The sequence below is a fragment of the Vipera ursinii genome (assembly GCF_947247035.1).
Source record: "Vipera ursinii genome assembly, chromosome: 1".
In the NCBI taxonomy this organism is placed as follows: Eukaryota; Metazoa; Chordata; class Lepidosauria; order Squamata; family Viperidae; genus Vipera; species Vipera ursinii.
Window position 1 is genome coordinate 333,989,676 of NC_139512.1, and position 25,164 is coordinate 334,014,839.

The 25,164-nt window shown below is 39.2% G+C and overlaps 1 protein-coding gene across 1 annotated transcript in view; it reads left to right on the forward strand.

Annotated features, from left to right (window-relative positions):
• The window catches only part of EFR3B (EFR3 homolog B), a 117,269-nt gene that overhangs the window by 77,228 nt on the left and 14,877 nt on the right, over positions 1–25,164 (forward strand). The window contains exons 6-15 of the mRNA XM_083360863.1: positions 1,422–1,571; positions 3,110–3,244; positions 6,373–6,451; positions 8,249–8,384; positions 8,922–9,083; positions 13,793–13,904; positions 16,398–16,449; positions 17,630–17,802; positions 18,877–18,952; positions 19,272–19,433. Coding sequence (XP_083216989.1) covers positions 1,422–1,571; positions 3,110–3,244; positions 6,373–6,451; positions 8,249–8,384; positions 8,922–9,083; positions 13,793–13,904; positions 16,398–16,449; positions 17,630–17,802; positions 18,877–18,952; positions 19,272–19,433 — 1,237 coding nt within the window. The remainder of the gene's footprint in view (positions 1–1,421; positions 1,572–3,109; positions 3,245–6,372; positions 6,452–8,248; positions 8,385–8,921; positions 9,084–13,792; positions 13,905–16,397; positions 16,450–17,629; positions 17,803–18,876; positions 18,953–19,271; positions 19,434–25,164) is intronic.

Below are 25,164 nucleotides of genomic sequence, written 5' to 3' on the forward strand. Positions count from 1 at the left end.
GATGTGCTTTAATTGTTTCTCCTTGCTCTTTGATAAATTCCGGAAGCCTAGAAAAGCTTTTCAGAAGCTGAGGGATAAGGGAAAGGCAAGGCTAAGGGTGAAGGTGGTAATTTACAATATAATATGCCAGGGGGTCTTTTGATGTAGTCACCTAAATAGTGACTAACACTCTTCAGCTAGTTGCCTTTTATTAATGCTGTTATTTTTTATTCTTTTCTACATGTTTTGGAGTTGTGGGTTGCTGTCTTCTGTCACATTAGGGTTAAAATTCTGTGCCTCCTGGTTTGGCAAGGAGGTTCAGAATAGATTAATAACAGTGTTATTTCAGTTGAGTTGTAAATTTACTGACGAAATTCACTATCATGCCATATATTTGAATAGATGCTTAGATTTCTTAATCTTTATTTTGAGGGGGAGAGGTGGACGTTACCCATAAGGTACTATGTTCCAGAGCAGAGCATCCAGTATAGAAATAGTAAAATAGCCAGGTGCAAGGAAATTGACTGCAAAATACAGAGTTGTCTCTTTTCTCTTCACATTCACACATCCCTTTACTTCTTTCATGGGTAGATTGTCAATGGATTAAATGGATGAATTCAGAGTAACACATTCTATTTAATTACACGCTCAAATTGTACATGCATAATGTTCAACCTAGGTGTGTTATTCTTATATTGTATTAGTAATGTAATATTAATGTTTTTTATATTTGTTAGTAATTATTTCTCTAGCTACCGGTATATTTTTAATTCCATTTTCACCAAAAGCCTCTGAACAGCTTAGATAGTTTTCTCTCCTACTCCCCTTACAATGATTTCATCAAATTCATTAAGCTAAGAGAGGACTCTGGACCAAGATTAAAATGGCCAGCTAAATTATGCAGAGCCTATAGAAAAATAAAGATTTGAACTAGGATGTTCTGAGTTTCTAACTGGTCTGCTGCTACCATAATCATCTTTGTGCATTGAATTTGCCCATTTCATTGTTTGTACTATTTAAACAGAAGAAACTTGTTTTGCTGTGGCTCTAAATACTCAGAATGCTTTTTTAAAAACTTTGTTGTAAGTCATTGTTACCACAGGGTCTCTGTTCTAATTGCTGGAGAATTACCAATAAACTCCTACCTCCCAAGCACTGAAGTTTTCAAACAAACTTCCTTGGTTCACAGTGCCCTTATGGCAGTTCTCAAACTGTGTGCTCTTACACCCTGGCTGTTGCAGATAATTCACTGACAGTTCTTTTTATTAAGTAGTAAAATATCCCACAGTGCCTCTATGAATTCAATGTGACACCCTGGGAACCAAGGCCCTAGAATATCCATGTTCCGTATCCTTCAGGAGCCAAACATTACAAAGAGATACAAATAGAAAGAAAAGCCCATTTCCTGCTACTTTTTTTAAATTAGTCTTTTATTCCTAAAGGATCCGGATGTCTGGGATCAAAGGTCTACAGGGTGTGGTTCGGAAAACAGTTAATGATGAGTTACAGGCAAACATCTGGGATCCTCAACATATGGACAAGATTGTGCCTTCATTGCTCTTCAACCTTCAGCATGCAGAGGAAGCAGAAAGGTACCTGGAATTGTTGTTACTGTTCTTGCAAACTTAGACTTTGCTACTTGTGAAAACCTAGAATTGGAAATATGTCAGAGTCTTGCCTGGCAAATTTGACAGCACGAACCCTATAATGCCTAGCTTGGTCTTTACAGAAAATAATTATTTTTCTCATTTTGGGTATGTGCATCATCTGCTCGTCAAGATGTAGGTTACATCCACACTGATTTACTCTTGGGTTCATTTGTTTTCTGTTTGAACTGTAACATTCCTACTACGGTCTCTTGCACTGTTTTGTCTTTTTTCTATGTTTGTCTCTATGTTTATAAAACTAATTTAAGTGATTATGTCATGCATCTAATACTTAGGTATATATTCTGACTTTCCTCTAGACCACAAGGTAACACACGTTTTATCCTGACACCATCTTTCTGAAGACGTTCTTCTAAGCCCTCTATTAAACTGATGCAAATTTGCTGCCCTCACTGTATTTCCAAACAATAAGTTGCAGAGTGTAACAATGTATTGTATGAAGAATTTACCTTTACCTATCCTGAAATTCCCACTATTCTGCTTTATCAAAGTCATGGAATTATAGAAGATTTATGGAACAGAGAGAAATAGTTCTATTCACTCTGCCATATATCAGAGGTGGATAATCTATGGCTACAAGCCACAAATAGTTTCTTAGCCTTGTGTTGACAGACTTCTTCCCAGAAACCTGGAATTGTAACACTGACCTTTGGAGTAGATGGTGAAATTTTAATCGCATGATTTCTCATTATTTTGTCTGCAAAGGCGAGAATGGGACCCATGAAGCACCAGAAACCCTCTTGCTGTGATTCAGGCTTTCATATAGCCTGCCAGAACGAACCATGTTCTCAATTTTGAGAGGATCATTCTGACACATTAGCATGCTATGAGGAATATGCAAATAATTAGGATTTTCTTTAAACTAAGGGGAGAAAATTTACAGTAATTCAGGAATAGACTAAATTTCCATTTTCAGTCCTTGACAGTTTGCAGGTTGGCTTGGAAAGAGGCTTTGACGTAAATGCTGGAGAGTGATTGTGCTCAGAGTACACAATTCTGGCTAGCAAGACTAAGATTTGTTTTGCAAGGATCCGTCTTGCATTTCTAAATTCCTGTTTTGGTGTGATTCATTGTCCTGACACAGATTGTTATACGGTTTGCATTCATTAGATCAATTTTTGTACAGAGACACAACAATGACCCAGAGGAGGCTATCCAGCTGATCTCTGCATGACTCATCAAGTGTCTGTGTGATTCTCAAGATGTGGATCGTATGGAAAGTTGTGGGCATTGTCTGCAGAGAAATAAACATTTCCTTAACTTTAATCCTTCCCCACTAATACAATATTTGTGTCTCCAATTTTCATTCCATGTGCTGAGGGAGAGGAATGAACACTTCAGCCTCCCAAAGTCTATTTTTAAGCAAAACTAGGGGGGAAAGTACTAATTGCATGTTATCTGTGAAATGGATGCTTGACATTTTAGTTGCAGCTGCTTCATTTTTCCTTCCCTGTTTCCTTTAGCCGTTCTCCTTCACCTTTGCAAACAACTGAGAAGGAGAAAGAGAACCCAGCAGAGTTGGCTGAACGATGTTTGAGGGAGCTTCTGGGTCGGGCAGCCTATGGCAATATCAAAAATGCAATCAAGCCTGTCCTCATGTAAGTCCCTTGCATTGTGTTCTGTATCTGCCTCAGTTTCATTTTTGAGATGTTTATCAAAACTGGGTGAAAGTAGTGCATTGAATTTCTTCTTCCTCACACTTAATGGGCAGACTCATGGGTAGAACAATGATGATGATCTCCATCATTTGTACTGTTTTCATTCCAATATTTTTCAAGAAATTTGGGAATAATTGCCCAAAGTGTTCTCATCTTATTCCCTTAAATCATAACAAGGCTGTGAGGTGATTTAGAGGTGATCCCTCTAAAACAGGGGTGTCAAGCTGCCGGCCCACAGGCCAGATATGTCATGGCGAAACTGTGCCTGCCTCATTGCCGGCAATGGAAAAAAAGTTGCGATACGTCACAACATGTCATGTGACGTCGCAAGTTTGACACTCTGCTCTAAAACAAACCATCTGTCGCTATGGATGTGATTCACCCAACATGCTAAGATGATAACTTCCTCAGCCATAAACCGGCCTTCGTTTTAGCTTATTCTGTCATGACACATTAAATCCGGTCATTGATTATTTGAGCCAAAGTGTTCTGTACCAGCCTGCTACCGGCCCTGCAGAAAAGGCAGGGACAACCCCTTTTACAAGAAGGCAAGAGGCTGGAATTACGCCTGCCAAATTTATTGCAACAAAAACAAACGGAACAAGACAAACCAAGAAACAGGAGCTTTAAGAAACAGGAACTATCCAAGGGGTTGCCTTCAGCAAACCAGCCCTCCCACACATTCCCCTTATATAGAGTTCAGGGCATGGCTTCTCTCTGCCTCCTTCCGAGGAGCCCCATTGCCTTCCTCTGCTTACTCCTAATTGACTGCCTCCTGCGTCGGGCGTCCTTGAACAGGGCCAGCTGTGGGTCATCTTCATCCACGCTGTCAGGCTCACACAGCTGGGTCTCCGTGGTGACCAAGTGGGAGGGGCCTGGCTGAGGGCTCTCATCAGCAAGATCTTCAAGCCCCTCAGCAAGGTCTTCAACACCCCCCTCCTCCTCCTCTGAGTTGTCCGACCCAACTGCCGAACCCACAGGCTGACCCTGAATCACAACACAAAGTGCAAATCATCAACTTTTAAGCCCTGCTCCTCTCCTAATTAGTATCTAGGATAGTGTATAGTAAACCTTATTAAAACAAGTATAGGAGGAAAAGCCATCTATTACAATTAAATTGTGGCATTAATTTTTAAAACCCCAATGCAATACAACTATTTTTATTTCTCTCTCATGCTAAATAAGGAAGCAACTTATTCAGTGACAAAGGAGTTGTTCTAGCACTGGGGCAGTTCTAACCAAAAGGCTCCTATTTCTAGATCAACCAAACTAGTTTCTAGAGTAAAGTAAGCTCCTCTGAATGAATGTATCTTCTCAGCCAGTCATTTTTTTCATTTATATACTTCCCCAATCTAAGATTCCAGAAGGTTCACAACTTATAAAATTACTGACATCATAAATAATAAACATAATTCACATAAAACTAATTTTAAAAACCTAATAGCAAACAGAAAATTAGCAGCAACCTTACTGGGGATAGTGTACCTCAAAAACTCAGTGAAAAACATAAGACCTCAGGAATCTAATCTGTTCCATAAGGTTGGTTGGCTACAAAAAAGGCCTGATTCCAGACACACATAACCATTACCCCATATATCCTGAGAATGATCAAGATACAGGTAATCCTCGACTTAGAAACCACAACTGGGACCAGAATTTTCATTGCTAAGCAAAGCAGTAATTAGCATATCCAATTTTAAGACCTTTTTTGGCCATGTTTGTTAAGCAAATCATTGCAGTTGTTAAGTGAATCATGCAGCTGTTAAGCAAATCTGGTTTCCCCCATTGACTTAGTTGCCAGAAGCCAACTGGGGAAGGTCGCAGATGGTGATCTCATAACCTTAAAAGCTGCAACCGTAAATACATGCCGGTTGCCAAGCACCCAAATTTTGATCACATGATAGTAGAGACGCTGTAGTGGTCATAAATGCGAGGACCGGTTGTAAGACGTATTTTTCACTGTAATTGTAACTTTGTACAGACACTTAACACTAAAAACAAATGGTTGTAAATCATGAACTGCCTATACTCTTTTTTTTCCTGCCTATTTATCTTTACTGTTCCTGTTTATCAGGATGTTGGTAGCTAGGGAGAATGGGATTTTGACTGTTAGTTTTCTTCTTTGACTTTTAGTTGTATGTTTTAAATAGTATGTAGATAGGATTTGTCTTTATGAGTCTAAGCAAGCAGGGAACAGCATCAGCAAGTTCCACTCCCCCATGTACTAATCTAGCCTTAGATCAGACATGTCAAACACAAGGCCCGGGGGCCAGATCCGGCCCACAAAGTGGTTTCATGTGGCCCTCAAAACCATCCTGGAAACAGTGAGGGAACGGCCCCCACTGCCTTGGCCCTGGCCCAGAGACCCTCCTTCTGCCAGAGACCCTCAGATCTGTCCCACTCCTGCCCAGGCCCCCATAGGCACCCTTGATGCGAACGATGTAGAGCTGGCCACGCCCACCCAGTAGGCCATACGCACTCTAGCCACGCCCACCCAGTAGGCCATGCCCACCCTGGCCATACCCACCCGGCCCCTGAGGGCAACTGCAATGCTGATGCGGCCCTCCATGAAATTGAGTTTGACACCCCTGTCTTAGATTGAAACATTTGCAAGAAAAGAAACAACCTCGGAGAACTTGGGAACTCAATAATGAACTTCTCTGGATTGACCCTATTGTTTGTTCATCCAGACCATGATTTAGGATGTCAAAAGTCTTTCATGGACTACTTGTGGACTCATTCTCCAGAAACATCTGGGTAGCCCATTAGTGAAAATAATAATGGATCTTTATCTAAAACCGCCTTTGATTTGCTCCAACTTCAACTTATTTATGAAAATAATTGCCTCTGACCCCAGGGGAAACAGCCATTATTGGTTTAAAATTGTTCTAATTTCTCTTCATAGGAGAGAGGTCTTTTTACATTTTAAAAAATTAGCTAGGTTTGGATTCATTTACTAATTTAAAGCTGTTGATCTTTGAAAATGGTTGTCATCTAATTTCTAATTTAGATGACTACATTAAGCCTGCTACATTCTTATCTCTTTTTTCCTTTTTATTTTCCAAAAGCCATTTAGATAACCACTCTCTTTGGGAGCCAAATATCTTTGCAATCCGTTGCTTTAAGATCATCATGTACTCCATTCAGGTGAGATCTGCACTAAAGGGACATTTCTATTTTTCTGATCCTACAGTATAAGGAAATTGGGTTTCTACTTCAGCAGCAGCTCTTTCATCAGCCAGATGAAGTGACATGAGCTTAAACTTCAGACAGAACTTGATGAATCATAAACTCCAGCACCTAAATATTATTTATTTATTTATTTGATTGATTGATTGATTGATTTTTATCCCACCTTTATTATTTTACAAATAATCAGGACAACCACATATATACTGCTCCCTTCTCTTAATATTTTTCCCACAATAGCAACCTTTTGAGATGGGTGGGATTGAGAGACTGTGATTGGCCCAAAAGACACCTAACTAGCTTTCATGGGATTAGAACTCTCCATCTCCTGATTTCTAGGCCAACACTTTAATCACTGCACCAAATTTTCCATGACCCACAGTAGAAACAACAGTTTGTTTATAAAATTGATATGAACACCCATATTAAAAGACAACTCTGGATGGCTTACAGCAACAATAAAATGCCAGAACTATAAAACCATAAAAACATACAACTGCAAAACACAACCAAGATCCTGTGCCTTGTTCATCCCCTTGAGATGTCCCAACAACCAGTTCAAGATACCCTCACTCTACCCTAGTGCCTGGACAGAAAGTCAGATGCTGACGGCCTTCTAGAAGGCTATAAGGTTGGGCATCTGCTAGTTCATGGGGAGAGAGTGTTCCATAAAGTAACAGCAGACACTGAAAATATCCTTCTGAGGTCCCACTACATGGCAACATTTCAGGCAAGTGTTGGCTATTGAAGAATGCTTACCTATCCAATCAGATAGGATGGGCAGATGCTTTTAGAGAGAAGCAGTCCTGCAAATAACCTGGCCCCATGGTCTTTAAAAATGATTGCACCCAGAAGGAAACTGAGAGCTGGTGCAGCTCATACAACAGGTGCAATGTGGATGGATCTTGCTTGACACCCAGCTTCCATGATTCATTATGGAATCTCATTCCTTAAAAAGGTTTAAATGCTCTCATATACGTTTTAGGTTGAAAAAATGAATTTTGAGATACATAAGCTAGTTCGATAAATGCACCCTAACCACATATGCACCCACGTTCAGTAGCATGACAAAAGACTCCAGGCAAATACTGATTTAGGCACATAGAGCTTTTCTGCCTCCAAGCCAAATGAAGAGAGAGGAGGAAAAGTTAATCAACGTGAACTTTTCGTGCATATCCTGTAATTTTTTGGTCTAGTATTGTAATCATGGTATTTTGTTTTCATTAAATAGTGAAATATTCTAATCTGGGAGGGAGAGAAGGCAGAGATGTGCAGTGAAATATGTACGTGCTACTTATGTGGAGTATGAAGACTTCAGTAACCTTTAGCTTCCATAACTCACCTCTCAGATTGCTCTTAATGATATTTTTATTTTATTTATTTAATCCCATTTATATCCCGCCCTTCTCCGAAGACTCAGGGCGGCTTACAATCTAAGCACAAATCAAATGTGCTTAGCAATAGCCTTCATTCTATGTATATGCCTGCTTATTAGGGCTTTCAGGCCCCCCCAAGCGGCATTATTACAAAGTCAGCTTATTGCCCCCAACAATCTGGGTCCTCGTTTTACCTACCATGGAAGGATGGAAGGCTGAGTCAACCTTGAGCCTGGTGGGACTTGAACCTGCACTAATTGCAGGCAGCTGGTGTTACTTAAGGAGGCATTAGCCCACTGCTCCACCAAGGCTCTATCTATAGTTCATAATGTTATTTCCCCGTCTGCTCTACCTTTTCTTTTTTTTTCTTTGTATCTAGCCACAACATTCCCATTTGGTGATCCAGCAACTCCTGAGCCATTTGGATGCCAACAGCAAAAATGCTGCCACTGTACGGGCAGGGATAGTTGAGGTGCTCTCTGAAGCAGCCATCATTGCAGCTTCTGGATCTGTTGGTAAGTAGCCTGGATGACCTTCAAAAAGGTATCTCTTCAAGAATCGAAGTTCTCAAATTCCAAAAACTGAATTTCCCCAAAGGATAGTTAATAATACCGATCAACCTATTTGCAGACAGAAACCTAGATGGATCCATTGAAAAGATTGATCAAGAATTGTTCTTTGGGAGATATTTCAGAATAGCCAAAACTAGACTTTTAAGAGAAGCCTGATGTCTGGGCTTTTAAGATCAAAATAAGTACATCGTATTTAACAATAGAAGTCTTTTTTTTAAACTCTGATGGGATTTATAGGGCAACACAAGTAAAAGTACTAAGATTGAAGAACTAGAAGGAGAACATCAAATCTTTCCCAGGAATTCTCATTTTTTTGCATCAAAATACCCTGGATAGTTCAATTGGAATATAGATGTATTCAAATCCTTAGGCAACAAACATCCCCTTTTTGTTGGGATCCAGCAAAAAACACACCCCTTTCTATGCACTGAAACCTCCAAATGTTCTTCCTTCCAAAGATATATTCTGTGTTGCTTCTAGGACCAACTGTACTGGAGATGTTTAATACCCTTCTAAGGCAGCTGCGGCTGAGTATTGATTATGCTTTGACGGGTAGCTTTGATTGTGTCATTGCTGGTGGCACCAAGAACATTAAGGAGCATGAAGAAAGAATGTTCCAGGAGGCCATAATCAAGACCACAGGTATGCTAGATAGCCCCAAGCATTTTTGCTCAGAAGACAAGACTGTTGGTTTTATCTAGCACTGCAGATGCTTCCTTCCCATCACAGGTTTCCATTAGTCTTGTAAATTTGAATAAATCCTGCCAACTGTTTATTTCATACAGGTTTAACAAAGACACAATGATAGGAAATTAGAAACTGCATCTATTTTTTTAATGCTGCAGGTCTTGCTTTTATTCAGAGAAAGGGGAATCAAAGATATATATAAGATATATATAAGATCCTGTATGAAAGTCTTCTAAAACATCTCAAACATGATGAGCCTGCTTGTTTGTTTGTGAAGGGTGAAAGTTACCATTGATCACCACCACTGCCAGTACATCAAAACTGTACTTTAATCTGTATTTCAGATTCTTCTGTACAGGAAACTAGTAACCACATATCATTAATTGTCTCCCAAACTCAACCAATCTCTATACTTGTGTACCTTTGGTAAAGCACAATTCCAGAAAGCTCCATCTTCTGTTACTAGGTGCAGGCAGATCTGTCAGTTATGTCTTTGGTGTTGGAAGGAAGGAATAAATGTACTAATTTTTCTATAAGCATTCTCAAAAAAGGAAATCTATTTAGGTTTATAACCAACTCCTTTGCTACTGTTGATTTTTCTCACTACAGCAAAAGCAAACCTGAACCTATATTAGACTCCTCTTTAATTCTTTATCTTGCCATTTAGTTGAATTAGAACTGTTTTACTTAATTCCCATTAGCTCCAGACAAGATGACCTTTAAGTCGTGATTGAGTTTGCAATCCCTTTGTGTTATGAGAACTGTTTTATTAGATTTGCCTGTGTTTAGCTTCTTAAAAAAAATAACACAGCCCTTTTCCTCTTCCTTGATTGCCCACGCACAGTAATAATTAGCAATAAAAAAACAGTTTCAACAAGCAGCCTGTGCCTTCAGAAATAAATTCCATATTAAAATAATGAAAAAAACATGATGAGCCATTTAAAGTCCCAAAGGGACTATTCTAGTCCTACAGTGGGTAAGGCATTGTTATTTGGATGCATGCTGTGTTTTTGCATGGTTCACAGTTCAGTATAATCTCTTGAGATTTTTTTAGGGCTAACTGGAGTTTCTAAAGCAGTGTTTCTCAACCTTAGCTATTTTAAGATATGTGGACTTCATCCCCCAGAATTCCCCAGCCCGCATCTCTAGTTAGAAGGATTTGGAGAAGGATAACTTGGGGAAGACCTTGATAAACTGTTGTCAGTCTAAGTAGATTTAATTGTATTTTAACTTTTATATTCTGTTTTTTATATTTATTGCCCTGTACACCGCCCTGTGTCCTTCGGGAGAAGGGCGGTATAAAAATATAATAAATAAAATAAATAATAAATAAATAAATATTTCTGGGTTTAATGAGCCCAGGATGAACTGTGTCTGAGTTCACACCACAGTTGCTTAGTACAAGGTTTCTGCTAAAACTTTCTGCAAGACAAAAACCATTCCTTGAAATTTGTATCAAAAGGCACATGGAACTCTGCTGCCTTTATAATGAATAGACTTTTAAACAGTATTAGAGCAGTTAGCTTGATCTGAAAGCAAGAGTTCAATGGGAATGTTCTTATTGCCTTCCAAGATAAAACTCCTGGGAGAATCTGGCACAAATGATGTCACCAATAATACTTAGTTGAGTTTTACTCTAAAAAGGAATAGCAAGTTCTCTATTTTCCCCCAGATTTTTCACCCTTAGATAATCCAGAACTGTGCTAATTATGGGAAACTTTGGGCCCGATCCACTGGCCTTGAGATTGGTGGGTAGGATAAAGAGCTGCCCCTTCTCTTTTCCCTTCTAATAGGGTCTTTGTATGGAACATATAAGGGACGCAGTGGCTCAGTGGGTTAGGACGCTGAGCTTGTCGATCAGAAGGTCGGCAGTTTGGCGGGTCGAATCCCGAGTGCCGCGTAACAGAGTGAGCTCCTGTTACTCGTCCCAGCTTCTGCCAACCTAGCAGTTCGAAAGCACGTCAAAATGCAAGTAGAAAAATAGGGACCACTACGGTGGGAAGGTAACAGCGTTCCGTGCGCCTTTGGCGTCTAGTCATGCCGGCCACATGACCACGGAGACGTCCTCGGACAAGCGCTGGCTCTTTGGCTTTGAAACGGAGATGAGCAACGGCCCCTAGAGTCGGAAACGAGTAGCATGCATGTGTGGAGTAACCTTTACCTTTATGGAACATATATGATTCTCTGTGCCATGTTTTGCCATGTTTCATCCTAAAGCAGCAATTTGATACTGTTTGGTGAAAAAATGGTGTGACTCCCATTACACAGGGAACGTATTCTTTTGGACTTGGCAGTGAGAGCCCTGAACTAATTTCAATGCTGTGTTAAGCTTGGTTTTTAATCCATACAAGCGATATCAATTTTGCCAATAACATATTACCTTTGTATGACAGTCCCACCTTCTGTTGTCAGTCATGCATAGTGTACTTTATAAGTAGAAAGATTACTTTATGAAGCTGCTTACAGCCCCCCTTTATCCTTGCTCATGGGAAAGCTAAGGTAAGGTAAATTTGTGGCCTTCTAAATGTTGCAGAACTGCATATACTGTCACCCCAGCAAATGTTAGAGATGAAACAACATCAGCAATATTTGGTGGACCATATGTGGCCATCCATATCTGCTTTTAAGGTTAGGTACTAGAAAAGATTTGGAAGCTAAGCCTGGTACTTACTAAACCATAACGCCTGGATTCCCTGATCTTTGCTGTATGGAAATAGCAATAGCACTTAGACATTGCAACACTCCTCTAAGTGGTTTACCAAGTCAGTGTTTTGTTGCCAACAATCTGGGTCCTCGTTTTTGCCGACCTTGGAAGGATGGAAGGCTGAGTCAATAATGGAGCAACTTCCTTAGGAGTGAGGGGAAAACCCCCTGCGCTTCCTGATATTGGTGCTCTTGAAAGTCTGTTGGTTCTAACACTGAGCAGATTAAAAACTATTCTAAGGCTGCTCCGTAGCTCCCACTAAGTCCTAAGTAATAAATATGATGTGCATCCTCACATTAAAATCTAGAAGGAAAGCAGAAGATAATATTTGTTTACTCTTATGCACTGCATGGCCAGCAGAGGTCACAAGAGACTTGGGAGAGAGAGAGAAAGAAAGAGAAAGAAAAGAAGAAATTATTCCAATGATTTCCTGAAGTTTGGGGATTATAAGGAGGCAGTCCTCTGGGGATGGAGAGGTTTTGAAGCTGTCTCATGGGGAATAAACCTTAAATATTCTTCAGGTTAAGCAGTGCTTTTTTTTTGTAAAAGAAAAAGGTGGCGGAACTCACACATTGCATACAACCCGCCTTGCCTACCCTACAAGGTTCCATCCAAAAAAGGTGCCGGAACTCCGTTCTGAGCGTTCTATGAGAAAAAAAGCCCTGAGGTTAAACATGCATCCTATGACTCCTGCCCAAGAGTCTGATCTAACTTGTCTCAACCAGCTCTTTATAGTTTTACATCTAGTCCATCAGACTCAACTCATTGAAAGAGAGTGTCAGAACCCACCTCAATCCACATCTTAGGAAATAAGAACTCTTGGATTAAAGTTTTTGACATTGTATTTGTTGCAAAGTCCCCCGGTAAGGTTTTCCCTTCCAGGTTGACTCTTAAAGAGATTCCGTCTACTGTCAGGACCCACCTCAATCCACATCTTAGGAAATAAGAACTCTTGGATGCAAGTTTAGTCCAAAAGGAAAATGTTTACTAGGATGGAATCGATTGTGGCAATACAAGACGGAATCTAACAAAGTTACATTTCAATCCTATATAAAGCATTCCCATTTCAGCCCCTCCCCTCATCCATTTGGTCAGATGTCAGGCCCTTCCATGGGAAAGGGAACTCTCCTTGGTTTTATGGTTATTGCTTCCTTTTTTGTTCAAATGTTCCCTGTTGTTTGAAGATGCCTAAAGTCTATCCTCTCCCCCCCCCCTTCGGAGAGATGGCAGAATCCCCAGAATAAACACATTGTTCTACCTATACATTTATGAAATGTGATATAAATGGATTCTGACAGAGAGTGCAGGAAGGTCTGGAACCATTCCAGAAGTGGTCCCGGTCTCTTGTTTTTTTTTTCCACACTTAGTTTCCTTCACTCTATCCTCTTCCTTCAAAGTGCACACATTTGCATATATGTGTATATATACACATGCATACTCATACATTAAACCATTGAAGCGGTGTGTTTTTTTTAATAAAGTGCTTTAGTAAAAGAGTACTTTATTGTTGAAAGGTTGATTGGCTTAATTTTTCTGCTGCATCTTTATTGCTGAACCAAGATAGTTCAAGAAAAGGGCCATTAAAAAAAAATGAAGAGCCTGGCAATCTAAATTAGTCCAAAGATCCAGCATATCTGTGGTTCTCCACTGTTGATCCAGCATTACATTCATTTAGTGGCCAAGCAAGATTTGAAAGTAGTATCTCCACAGCAACGTATACAGCAACTCATAGCAGGACCTGATCTCTCTTACTTGGGAATCTGGTTTGGGGTTCTCATTCTGATGGGATAAGGAGGGTTTTTTTTTCCTGGCATTAAGAAAATCTTGGTTAAAATCTATACTTTCTTGCCGGTGATTTTTTTTTTTGTCCTTTCCTTATTGGGTTCCCACACCAGCTCTGTGCCGCTCCTCACCCCTACTAGACTATCTTGCATGCTTTTCCTGCTCTGTCTTTTCCCAGGTTCTTTTGCCAGCACTCTGCCTACCTATCAGAGGTCGGAGGTCATGCTGTTTATCATGAGCAAAGTTCCGCTTCCTTCTCTGCATCACCCTGTAGACATGGGCAAAGCTGGGTGAGGACAACACTCTTTTTCACTCCTTAATCCTTTCTTTTTCGTTTCCCCTCTCTCGGTTGATTTCCTATCCTTCAGTCTAGACTTCCCCAGCTGGAAACCCTCTAAGTATGTTGGATTATGATTCCATTATTATCACACTGTGATTGGCTGTGCTATCTAATAATTATGGCGGTATTATTAAATACCATAGGGGATGCCAATTTGGGGCAAGTTGTTTTATTCTCATCCTTCTGGTTTTTTTCCCTTCTTCCTTTCAAGATCATTTTTAATAATTGTTTTTTTAAATAATAATTTTCTGTCTAAGTGTCACAATGCAAAAATTGAATGGGAAGATATTTTAGTCTTAAAGAGCATATAATTTTGTCCAAAGAATCGCGTAACTCCTTGTCCATCTTCAGGTTCATCACATGTAATCCAAGCAATTACTCATTAATTTCTAAGTCATATTTCATGTATCTCTATTTATGTAATTCTTTAATTGAAAAGAACAAAAAAGTGCAGGAAAGTGTATGTTTCAGAGTAGAAAAGGTTTTACCTACAAGATATTTTCTAAACTCCTGTAATCTGTACCCAGCATGCCTATCTTAAACCTGTTTTAAAGAGGCAGCAGAAGAGAAAATGGAAGCTGGAAGTGAAGTATTTTGAAGGAACTGTTTAAAAATGTATTTTTCCACAACACTAACAGATCTGGATTTTTTATTTAAGATAACTTTATTTCTGAGTTGTGGAATCTATGCTTATGCTGGGCTGCATCAGATTATAAAAAAAATATAAGAGAGAATTTATTTATAAGAAGAGAATTTATTTCTGGGTTGTAATTTTTCTACCTCATATAACTGAATTGCTCCTTGATGTCAATGTCTTGTCAAAAGCCCATATAGACCACTGTTTTTCAGTCTTGGCCACATGAAGATGTATGGACTTCAACTCCTAGAATTCCCCAGCCAGCCCTGCTGGGTTGAAATCCACACATGTTCAAAAGGCCAAGGTTGAGAAACATTCTTATTAGCTTTCCTTGAATATGAATCAATAATAAGTTATATGAATCTCTATTATAATCAGAAAGGGATACAAGGCAAACATAGAGTATCAGTTAATTGAACTTTAGGTCAAAAAAGGCAATTTTCTTTACTCATATGTCACCCCAGACAGGATTATTAACATGTATTAGCATTTTCTGAGGAAGAAACAATATTCTGTCAAGAGTAGGAATCTTGTCTAGAAAATTCAGTGACCAGATTTAAGTCAAAGACTGGGAATCAACTCTGCTTAACAACCTTTGCCTTCTGAAACTGTTTTCAATTTTCCAGTCTACCCTATAATCCTGGCATTTCTTGATAGTTTCTCATATCATTACTAAGCAGGTCTGATCTACAATCCAGGCTTGGATTATTTGGATTAAACCAAAGTTAATTAGGCACCACATCTTCCAACCCTAAATAAATATTTAATTTTTGACTAAAAGAGCAATTTCTGTTATTGGCTGATCATAGGCCACTTCTTTCTACATAATGTGTCTTCTCAGAGGGTTGTAGATTCTTTTAGGGGGAGAGTAGGAAAATAAAAAAATAGGAAGCATCAACTTATTTCTGAGTAGATTTTTACATGGAGATGTTATAAGAGATTCAGTGTTTGAGTAGCTTGATGAAGCTACTCAATTGATAGTAGAATGTCTGGCCCTTTATAGTATCTAAATGCACATTAGAAATCCATGTTGTGAAGAGCTCATCCATTCAGTTAGAAATTACTGGCTTTTTAGATCAAGATTTTTTTTCTTTCTTGGAGTTGGGTTCCAGCGGGAAGGGTGAGGGAAATGACTCTTTAATCTGACCAGTATTATGTTTTTCAAAATTTGTTCCTGGTGCTTATGTTGCCAGAGAAAAGGGTGGTCCTATTTCTCAAAGCAATTAGTTGAAGAGGAATTGGCAATGAACAATTCAGTAGAAAAAGCAATCTTTTTGAACAGGTATATGACATGAGTGAAGTTTTAGCAATAACCATTAGGAGGTTTTGCTACATGGTGGGCAATCTTTAGTTCCTACATCCCTTTTCTGTAACCCATGGAGTTAAGAGGAAAATGTAGTCTAGACCTGCTAGAAATTGAAAGTACAATCTTCTTGTTCTTTCAAAACAGTGAAAGTGGCAGGGAAAAACAAGTTAATATCATGGCATTCCTCACCATACTCCATCCCCACTAGCACATCTGCTGTGGTGACCCTTTGCTCCTGTCTGCTTGCTTCACCCACATAACCACAGCAGGTTCAGATTTTCTCCACCCTGTGGCTGGAGGAATGTTATTTTGCTGCCTAATGATACATACTTATAAGAGGTTGTGTGTGTTTGGTTATATTTCATACATAATTTCATTCCCAGCTGATGATTTTCTTATTCATCCTGTCCTGACTTTGGTTGGCCTTTGGTTTTGTAGGCTGTCTTTTTTTCTATGTGGCTTCAATCTTGAGTGTTCATCTGTTGTTGGTGGTTTTTTAGGGAGAACAGGAATCGGTTGACGCAAATCATGTTGCTGAAATCTCTTCTGCAGGTATGTGACAGAGATGTTCCATTTTTCATGTGAGGTTTGCAGAGAAAAATAGCTACCACATTTGTGTAGGTAATAATGTACCTTTTGGCCTACTAAAACTCAAGTGTCTGTAAACTTTTAATAAAATGGTGCATCATAGGATAAAACCTTTTGAACAAGGAATCTCAAATGTGCCCCAAATCCAGGACCTCTGACTCCCATGCAATCGAAATTTTAGGGATTTTATCAAATATTTATGGCATAGCAATCATCATAAGCATTTTATGGTATAGTACAGTGGTGGCGAACCTGTGGCACGCATGCCAGAGGTGGCACTCAGAGCCTCTCTGTGGGCATGCACACCACCGCCACTAGCAGCTCGCGTAGGTCCATTAGGCCACTGCCTAGAGCAGCAGCCCCACCCAGCACAAAGCAGGAAAAATGGCCAGCTGGCAAGCTCGAGTAGAGGTGTTAGAGCATCAAGATGGCCACACCTACCTGGCCACACCACCCAGTCTGCTGTGACCACCCTGGCCATGCCCACCCAATGGGCCACATACCCTGCCCTCCCTGAGGGAACCACAATGCTGATGCGGCCCTTTGCAATAAATAAAAGGGTTTTGGGTTGCAGTTTGGACACTTGGTCTTTAAAAGGTTTGTCATCACTGGTATAGTACAAAATGTCATAAAATAATTCCTGTGATCAATTCTCAATGTTTGACAGCTACACATTTCAGCATGAGTTACTATCAAGTCAGATACATCTCTAAATCTCTCTCTGAATTTTAAAGAATTTTTCCAGTATGTTAGAAGTTCTGCCATTGTTGAAGGCACTGAGGAATCTGGTAAGGAAATATCTCTGAAACAATGGACACGAAGAGTCATGGGTTGTCTAGTAACACATTAAAACTAAACTAGGGTTAAGAAAAGGCAGTGGCTGTATTTCTACAACTTGCTGTGTCTACCACTTGTATCCCACATGCTGAACTACAAATCATCCAATGCCATTTTAACCTAGACTAACTGTATCTCTGAAATACAAATTAAATCTAGACAAATTAAGACTTTGAAAAAGAAATTAGGAACAATGGGAGAGAGGTTGTTTTAGCGATATCTTGGCTGCTCTGTCATTATTATTGAGTGCATTGCAGACAAACTGCTGAGTATTGACTAATAGAGAAGCTCTCTATCGAACCTGCAGGTTTCCACTGGTTTCCAGTGCAGTAACATGCTCACAGCCCTTCCCAGCTCCTTCCTGGACAGGCTCTTGTCAGCTACGTTAATGGAGGATGCAGAGATTCGCCTTTTTGTTCTGCAGATTCTCATCAGCTTCATTGACCGTCATGGGAATAAGCACAAATTCCAGACAATCAGGTTTTCAGTCTGTTTTTTTCTTGTGATAGAGAGGAGATGCTGCATGAGATGGGACAGTATCGTAGATAATTTTGCTACAAACAATGTGAATACACACTGGTCTCCTTCTGTCTTCCTAAGTAGAAACTGTATGATTTCCTGTTCACCGTTGTGATGGCCTTCTAAGAAGTCTAACGATTGTAGCGTTTATTTGAACCAAAGTTTCATTCAGCTATTCTGAATGTACAGATTAAATATTGTTATTATCATAAAGAATAGAAATAAATGCAAAGAATATTTATACAAAAAGGTGTTTTTTTCTTCTCCACTAACATTGCTCAGTGCTAGAATTTCCCTTGAATGCTTTTTCATCACAATTGGCCAAGGGAATAATGTTGTCAATTGATAATCACATAATAAACACAATAACGTTGTGACTACATGGTGTCATTTTTGAAGGATGACTATATGGTGATGGTGCTGAGAACACCAGATATATTTGTCCCACTTACCTATTGATAAGTACTGTTTTGCAATTGTTGTTTTGAATTAAAATTTGTGAAGGATTTAGGCTATGACTTATTTTGAAATACATGCATCCTTCCTTCACAAGATTTATTTACTGGAAATTTTCTTTGATGTATAACACTGTTGTAATTTTACCATTCCCTTTGATGATTAGAAAGGGTAGACTGTGGAAATAAAAAAATATGTTGTAGCCTTAGAGAAGGTAAAATATTTAAGGAGACTAGAAGCTGCTTCTTTATAACTTTTTCATTCTATTCTTTTCCTTTGTCTATTTCTTTCTTTGTGGATTTTTTTAGTAATTACTTTTTTACTTTTAGTACTTTATTTACTTACTTTCAGTAATTACAGTTCTTACTTTTATCTTTCAAAATTTACATTATTCCTATTCTGTTAAAAATTTCTTTAATAAAAATTATGCATAAAAATGTAATTCCACCACTCCTTGAAATATCCTATGAGTTACTAAAAAGGAGGGGAGATGGACAATCTTCTCCACCCTTTTGTTATGGCCTGCTTCCACGTACACACACACACATTTATTTATTTTTTCTTTTTTTTTCTGCACAGCACTATCAGTGATATCTCCATCCTGAAGCTGAAAGTGGACAAATGTTCACGCCAAGATACTGTCTTCATGAAAAAGGTATTGAGGACTTGCCAAACACGTCATTAAAAAAAAAGATAGGGATTGATTGGTTATATCACTAGTACTATATGATAAACCTTAAAAAAGAATCCTCTTGATCAGGGGTGTCAAACTGCCAGCCCTCGGGTCGGTTGCATCATGCGGAGGCTGCACCCACCCCAGCTCCGGCAATGCAAAAAAAAAAGTCACGATACATCGTGACACGTCACGTGATATGGCAAGTTTGACACCTGTGCTCTTGATCAAGCTAAAGTGTGGAAGCCTTGCCTTCAATACCTCAGTTAAATTAAAGAGCTATTGTTATATTTGTTCACAGCACTCCCAGCAGCTGTATCGACACATGTATTTCACTTGCAAGGAAGACAATAATGGGCGTACTCACTATGAGGCTCTCTACAGTCTGCTGGCACTCATCAGTATTGAACTGGCCAATGAAGAGGTGGTAGTGGACCTCATCCGGTTGGTTCTGGCCATACAGGTATGTGCACACTGAAGAATCTTCCAAGTCCTTAGTAGGGAGGACAGAAAAAAACCTTCAAGGAAGACAAGATCACATCTCAGATGATAAATTGCAAACAGTTTTATAAGGGCTACTACTAAACCTAGATATGGAAGGTGACTTATACGTAAACCTGTCTTTTCACTAGCAATAGCCTTAAATTGCTGCCCCTGAATTTTTAAACAGTGAAAAACAATTCATATTCAAATGCTGACAGTGACACTGAAATCAGTGAAACAATTTATATTTCTTTTACAATTTGTTCCTACCCAGACTTAAGACTAATTAAGCAAATGTGCACATCTACCCCTCCTGCTTCATACAAATTGTATTGATTGCAAAAATGCAGCAGGTGTTGTGGACTTGTGTTGCTGTGCTGCAACAAATCCAAGCAAAGAAAAGAAGTCTTGATAACTCTGATATATGTTTTGCCTCAACATCTTTAAGGTATGTTCCTGGAGAAACTGACATAATTGAATTCTAAATAGTCTAATCCCTTTGAAATCAGCTTCCCTTGCCAGATGCATTGAACTGCAATTCTTTTAGTTTATTTTTTTTTTAATTGAAAAGTTTTAAAAATACAGTTTTCCTTTAAAAAACCCCCTTCCCCCTCCCTCCTCCCCTCCCTACCTCCCCCCTTCCCCCCCTCCCCCCCTCCCTCCTCCCCCCCCTCCCCCCAACCCCCCTCCCCCCCCGGACTTCCCAGAGCTAAATACAAGGTATATATATATAAAAAAGCAATCATAAACAACCATATACTAACAACTATAAATTCTAAAATCCATCACTCTCTAACTTATATAGGAACAAACAAAACTTAGCATTATTAAATATATATAGAAGACAAAATAAAAAAAGAAAAAAGAAAACGAAAGAAGACTTATTCAAATGCTAGATAAAACTTCTTGACCCTATACTTATTCTGGATAAACTCAATCCATTTTCTCCATTCCATAATATAATGTTCTTGCGAGTAATCTTTCAAATAGGCCGAAATCTTCGCCATCTCTGCCAAGTCGGAAACCTTTAAAATCCACTCTTGTATAGTCGGCAGTTCCTCTTTCTTCCAATATTGACCTATCAAAAGTCTTGCTGCCGTAACTAAATTCAACATCAACTTAGAGTCCACAACTGTAGCGTCAACAATTATTCCCAACAAAAAAAATTGCGGACAAAACTTTATCCTCTGTTTAAAAATCTTCTGCATGTTCCACCAGACTTTTATCCAAAAAGCCTTGACCTTTTTACATGTCCACCATATGTGAAAATATGTTGCCTCTTCATCACCACACCTCCAACATTTAGGCTGATAATTCGGATACATACTTGCAAGCTTTTTAGGATCTAGATGCCATCTATAAAACATTTTGTAAAAGTTCTCTCTTAGACTTTGAGCTTGAGTGAATTTTACATTCCTCACCCAGATCTTTTCCCACGTGTCCATTGTAATAACTTCCTGAATATTTTGGGCCCATTTTATCATACAATCCTTAACAAGCTCTGTTTCTGAGTCGATCTCTATCAATGCAAGATATATCCGTTTAATATGTGCTGGTCCTTGATTTCTAATTTGCTTTATCAAATTTTCATCAGTCGTTGCAAATCCATTTTTTTGGTCTTCTTTCCACCTGGCCTGTAACTGAATATATTGAAACCAAGTCTGAACAACCTTCTCTTCTCGCAAGAAACTATATGATTTCAAGCACCAAATATTCCTTTCCAAACTTAAAATTTCCTTGTAGGTAGTCTCATCACGTTTGAAACCAGCATGTATATTTTCTATTGCGTGTTTTGGGATTGCCCACAATGGTATCTTGCTGCTTAACTTATGTCTATACTTCTTCCAAACTCTCAGCAATGCCTGTCTTAAAATATGCATCCTAAACACAGTATCTACCTTCTTATCATACAACAAATATGCATGCCAGCCAAACAACAGATCATGGCCCTCAAGATTTAATAACCTCGATTGTGTCAAATTAATCCAATCACTTATTCCTACTAGTGCAGCAGCTTCATAATATAATTTAAAATTAGGCATTTTAAGGCCACCTCTCTCACGAGTATCCTGCATAATCTTAAGTTTAACTCGTGGCTTTTTCCCTGCCCACACAAATTTATTGATACCACGCTGCCATTCCTCCAAGTTAGAGTCTTTCTTAAGAATCGGTATCATTTGAAATAAGAATAAAAATTTGGGCAGGACATTCATTTTCACTGCTGCAATCCGTCCCAACAAAGACAATTGCAATTTTTCCCAACTCTCCAGTTCTTTTTGAATTTTCCCCCATAACTTTTCATAATTATTTTTATATAGCTTTGTATTAGAGGGCGACAAAATCACCCCCAAATATTTAACCCTTTTAACAATCTCAAATCCAGTTAATCCTTCTATGAGAGCCTTCTGCGAAACTGTCATATTTCTAGCCAAAATTTTAGTTTTCTGTATATTTACTTTAAATCCAGAAACCTTCCCATATTGTGTTATTATCTCCATCAGGTCCACAACAGAGTTCTCTGGCTGGGTCACTGTAACAACCAGATCATCTGCAAATGCTCTCAATCTGTAATCCTGATCTCCAACTTGTATCCCCTTAATTTTTTCCGAATTCCGAATCTTAACCAATAATATCTCTAATGTTAATATAAATAACAAGGGCGATAGCGGACACCCTTGCCTTGTGCCCTTCTCAATATTACATACTGTTGTCAAACTATTGTTAACTATAATTCGGGCAGTTTGTTTTTGGTATAATGCCCTAATCGGTTGTAAAAAATTTTCCCCAAAATCCATTTTGTCTAAAACTTTCAACAAAAATTGCCAGTTCAATTGATCAAAAGCCTTTTCAGCATCTAAAAAGATTAGCGCAGCAGAGATCTGGTTGTGCCTTGCATTGAACTGCAATTCATGTCCTGATTTTAGCCTTACACATCTGGAGGACAAAAGCTGGTGAACCTGTCTTTTATGATTTGTTAACTACTATACTTTTTAGCCTATTGGATCTAAAAGTGAAATGTGTTTCAGAGGTCATAGGGACACAAGTATATTACCTGTCTGCAATTCATTAAATAAATGTGCCTTTTCTTGGGATTTTCTTTTTTGCCTTTGAATCCAAAGTGATACACAGCCCTCTTCAACATACCCTGCAGATCTGTATTACAAACACCTACTGCATATGGTATCCTTTTGCATATGGTATCTTTGGCACTGGAGTCAACTGATACGGCAGAATGACAAGTGAATAGAAATAGAGAAGGCAGCAGCCATGGCTATGGAAGTTTTTTGCACAGATAAATCTGGTGCATCACTTGCATCCTTTCCTGGACCAGAAGGCCTTGCTCACTGTCACTCATGCCTTGGTCACTTCCCATTTGAATTATCACAATACACTCTGTATAGGGCTACCCTTGAAGACCATCCTCCAACTTCAACTAGTCCAGCATAAAGCAGCAGACAGAGTAATGGGGACCCCTAGGTTTGCCCAAGTAACACTTTTTGTGCAAAATGCACCGGCTTCCACTTTCTTTCTACATGCAATTCAAGGTGCTAGTTAAAGCATATCACATGGCAATAGAATATAACACAAGGCCAGGTTATCTGCAGGACCACCTTTCTCTACCAGGCCAGATAGGGTGGGCACATTCCTGGGCTCTTCCCCTAAATAAGGGCTTTTCAACCAGTGGTACAGGTACCTCCTGTGGTACATTGGCACCTGGCAGGTGATACACGATCATCCTAGAAAAGTGGTAGCGGGGAAGGGGAATGAGCTGAACTGGTGGCAGCACCGCACAAGCCTGCGTGAGAGATAGCTGGAGCTGCAGGGCTGTCAGGGCTCAGTAGAAGCACCAGGATCAGCACCAGGGTACAGCTGGAGCTCGGCGCTGATCCTGGCGCTTCTGAGCCTAGAAGAAGCGTCAGTCAGCTGGAATGTTGCAGCATCTCCAGGGTCTTGTGATTTACATTCAGATGCTTGGCAACTGATTCATATTTATGATGGTCACAGCGTCCCAGGGTCATATGAAGTGACCAAAACCTGCTGCAACCACCCAGCAGACGGGGGGAATAAAAACCAAACACCCCCCAACCCACCCCTGCTGCCAATCCTCGACAGAAATGCTCACAACAATGAAAATCTCAGACAGGAGGAAGAGCGCCGCCTGGCAGGCAGGCAGGTGTTTTGCTCGGCTGTGGCTTGGGGGGCAGTGCCGTTGTAACTTCGAACAGTCACTAAGCGAACTGTTGTAAGTCGAAGACTATCTGTACTTCATCACTTTTTTCCTTTTTTTTTTTTTTTTTTGGTTATCAAGTTTTTGATACCTTGGTAGGCGACTGGTGGTACTCGGATGTTGCCATATCCTAAAAGTGGTACAATGGATGAAAAGGTTGAAAAGCCCTGCCCTAAGTATTGCCATCTGATGCGAGTTCAGAAGTGTGCTTTTTCTGTGGCAGCCTCTGCCCTGTGGGACACTCTGTCCACTGAGGTTCGACAGGCCTCTACCCTCCTAGCCTTCCATTGGGCTTTGAAGACCTGGCTTTTCCTCTAAGCTCTGGGATAAGGATTGGATGACTGGACATTAGAAGTTTGACTGGGCATCAGGTTTATGTTGTTTTTAATGTTTCAGTGTGTTCAGTTTTAGTTTTCATATGTTGCTTTAACTTTTGATTTGAGAGCCACCCAGAATTGGTTAGAAGATAGGCTGCTATGTAAATCTTTTAAATAAATAAATAAATGTCTCCCTCCCATATGCCACACACCCATATTTGCTCTTCTTCACATGTATTTAGACGCCATCTGGTTATAAAAAAAATATTTATTTAATGCAATTTAGTATATTTTAGAAGCTGCCTAAATCCAAACGACTCTGACTGGCTTCTGTTTTTTTAAAAGTAGGAAACATTTAAAAAGAAACAAATCACAAGCATCCAAAGTGAGAAGAGGTCAAGTGTGCATGTTTGTTTTTTTTTACCCCAGTCCTTGGATTCATTAGATTCCTTGCAGAAGCAATTTGCAAGAGTTTCTTGCGTGTAGTTTATATAAAGAGTTGGATCTATTATGCAATTCCTGCCAATTACTGTAAAATGCTCTTGAATTCTAACAATATAATTTAATTCAAACCACAAAGATAAAGTATAATAATTTCAAAAGAAAAAAGAAAAATATTGTTAATAAGTTAGGGTAGTTGGGACAGTTTTGATTTGTTAAAATAAAGATGATAAAGGCACTAATCTAATGCATGCTCAGGTTCAATAATGATTGTACCCACAGAGCTAGACTTGTAGGAGGAAAAGGCCTCAACTGCCTCTCTCTTCCGGGTCTACACATCTTAGCTCCTTAGTGCTGTCATCACTTGTCTACTAGAAGATGAGTCTTCGGAGAAGGGCGGGATATAAATGGAATTAAAATAAATAAATAAATAAATAAATAAAGTCCTTGTGCCTTACTGGAAAGTAAAAAAAAACAAATGATATATTACAGGTACTCCTTGTTTTGTGACCACAAGTGACTGGCAGTATCATTAAGGGAAGCAGTTGCTACTTGAAACCATGATTGGACTTATAACCTTACTTCAGCTTTCCTTTGCTTTACAGATGTACAAAGGTCATAAATGCGACAACTAGTCACAAAGTTACTTTTTCATCACCATCATAACTACGAGCAGTTGCTAAATGAGGACTATCTGTAATAAAAAGTACCGTATTTTTCGGACC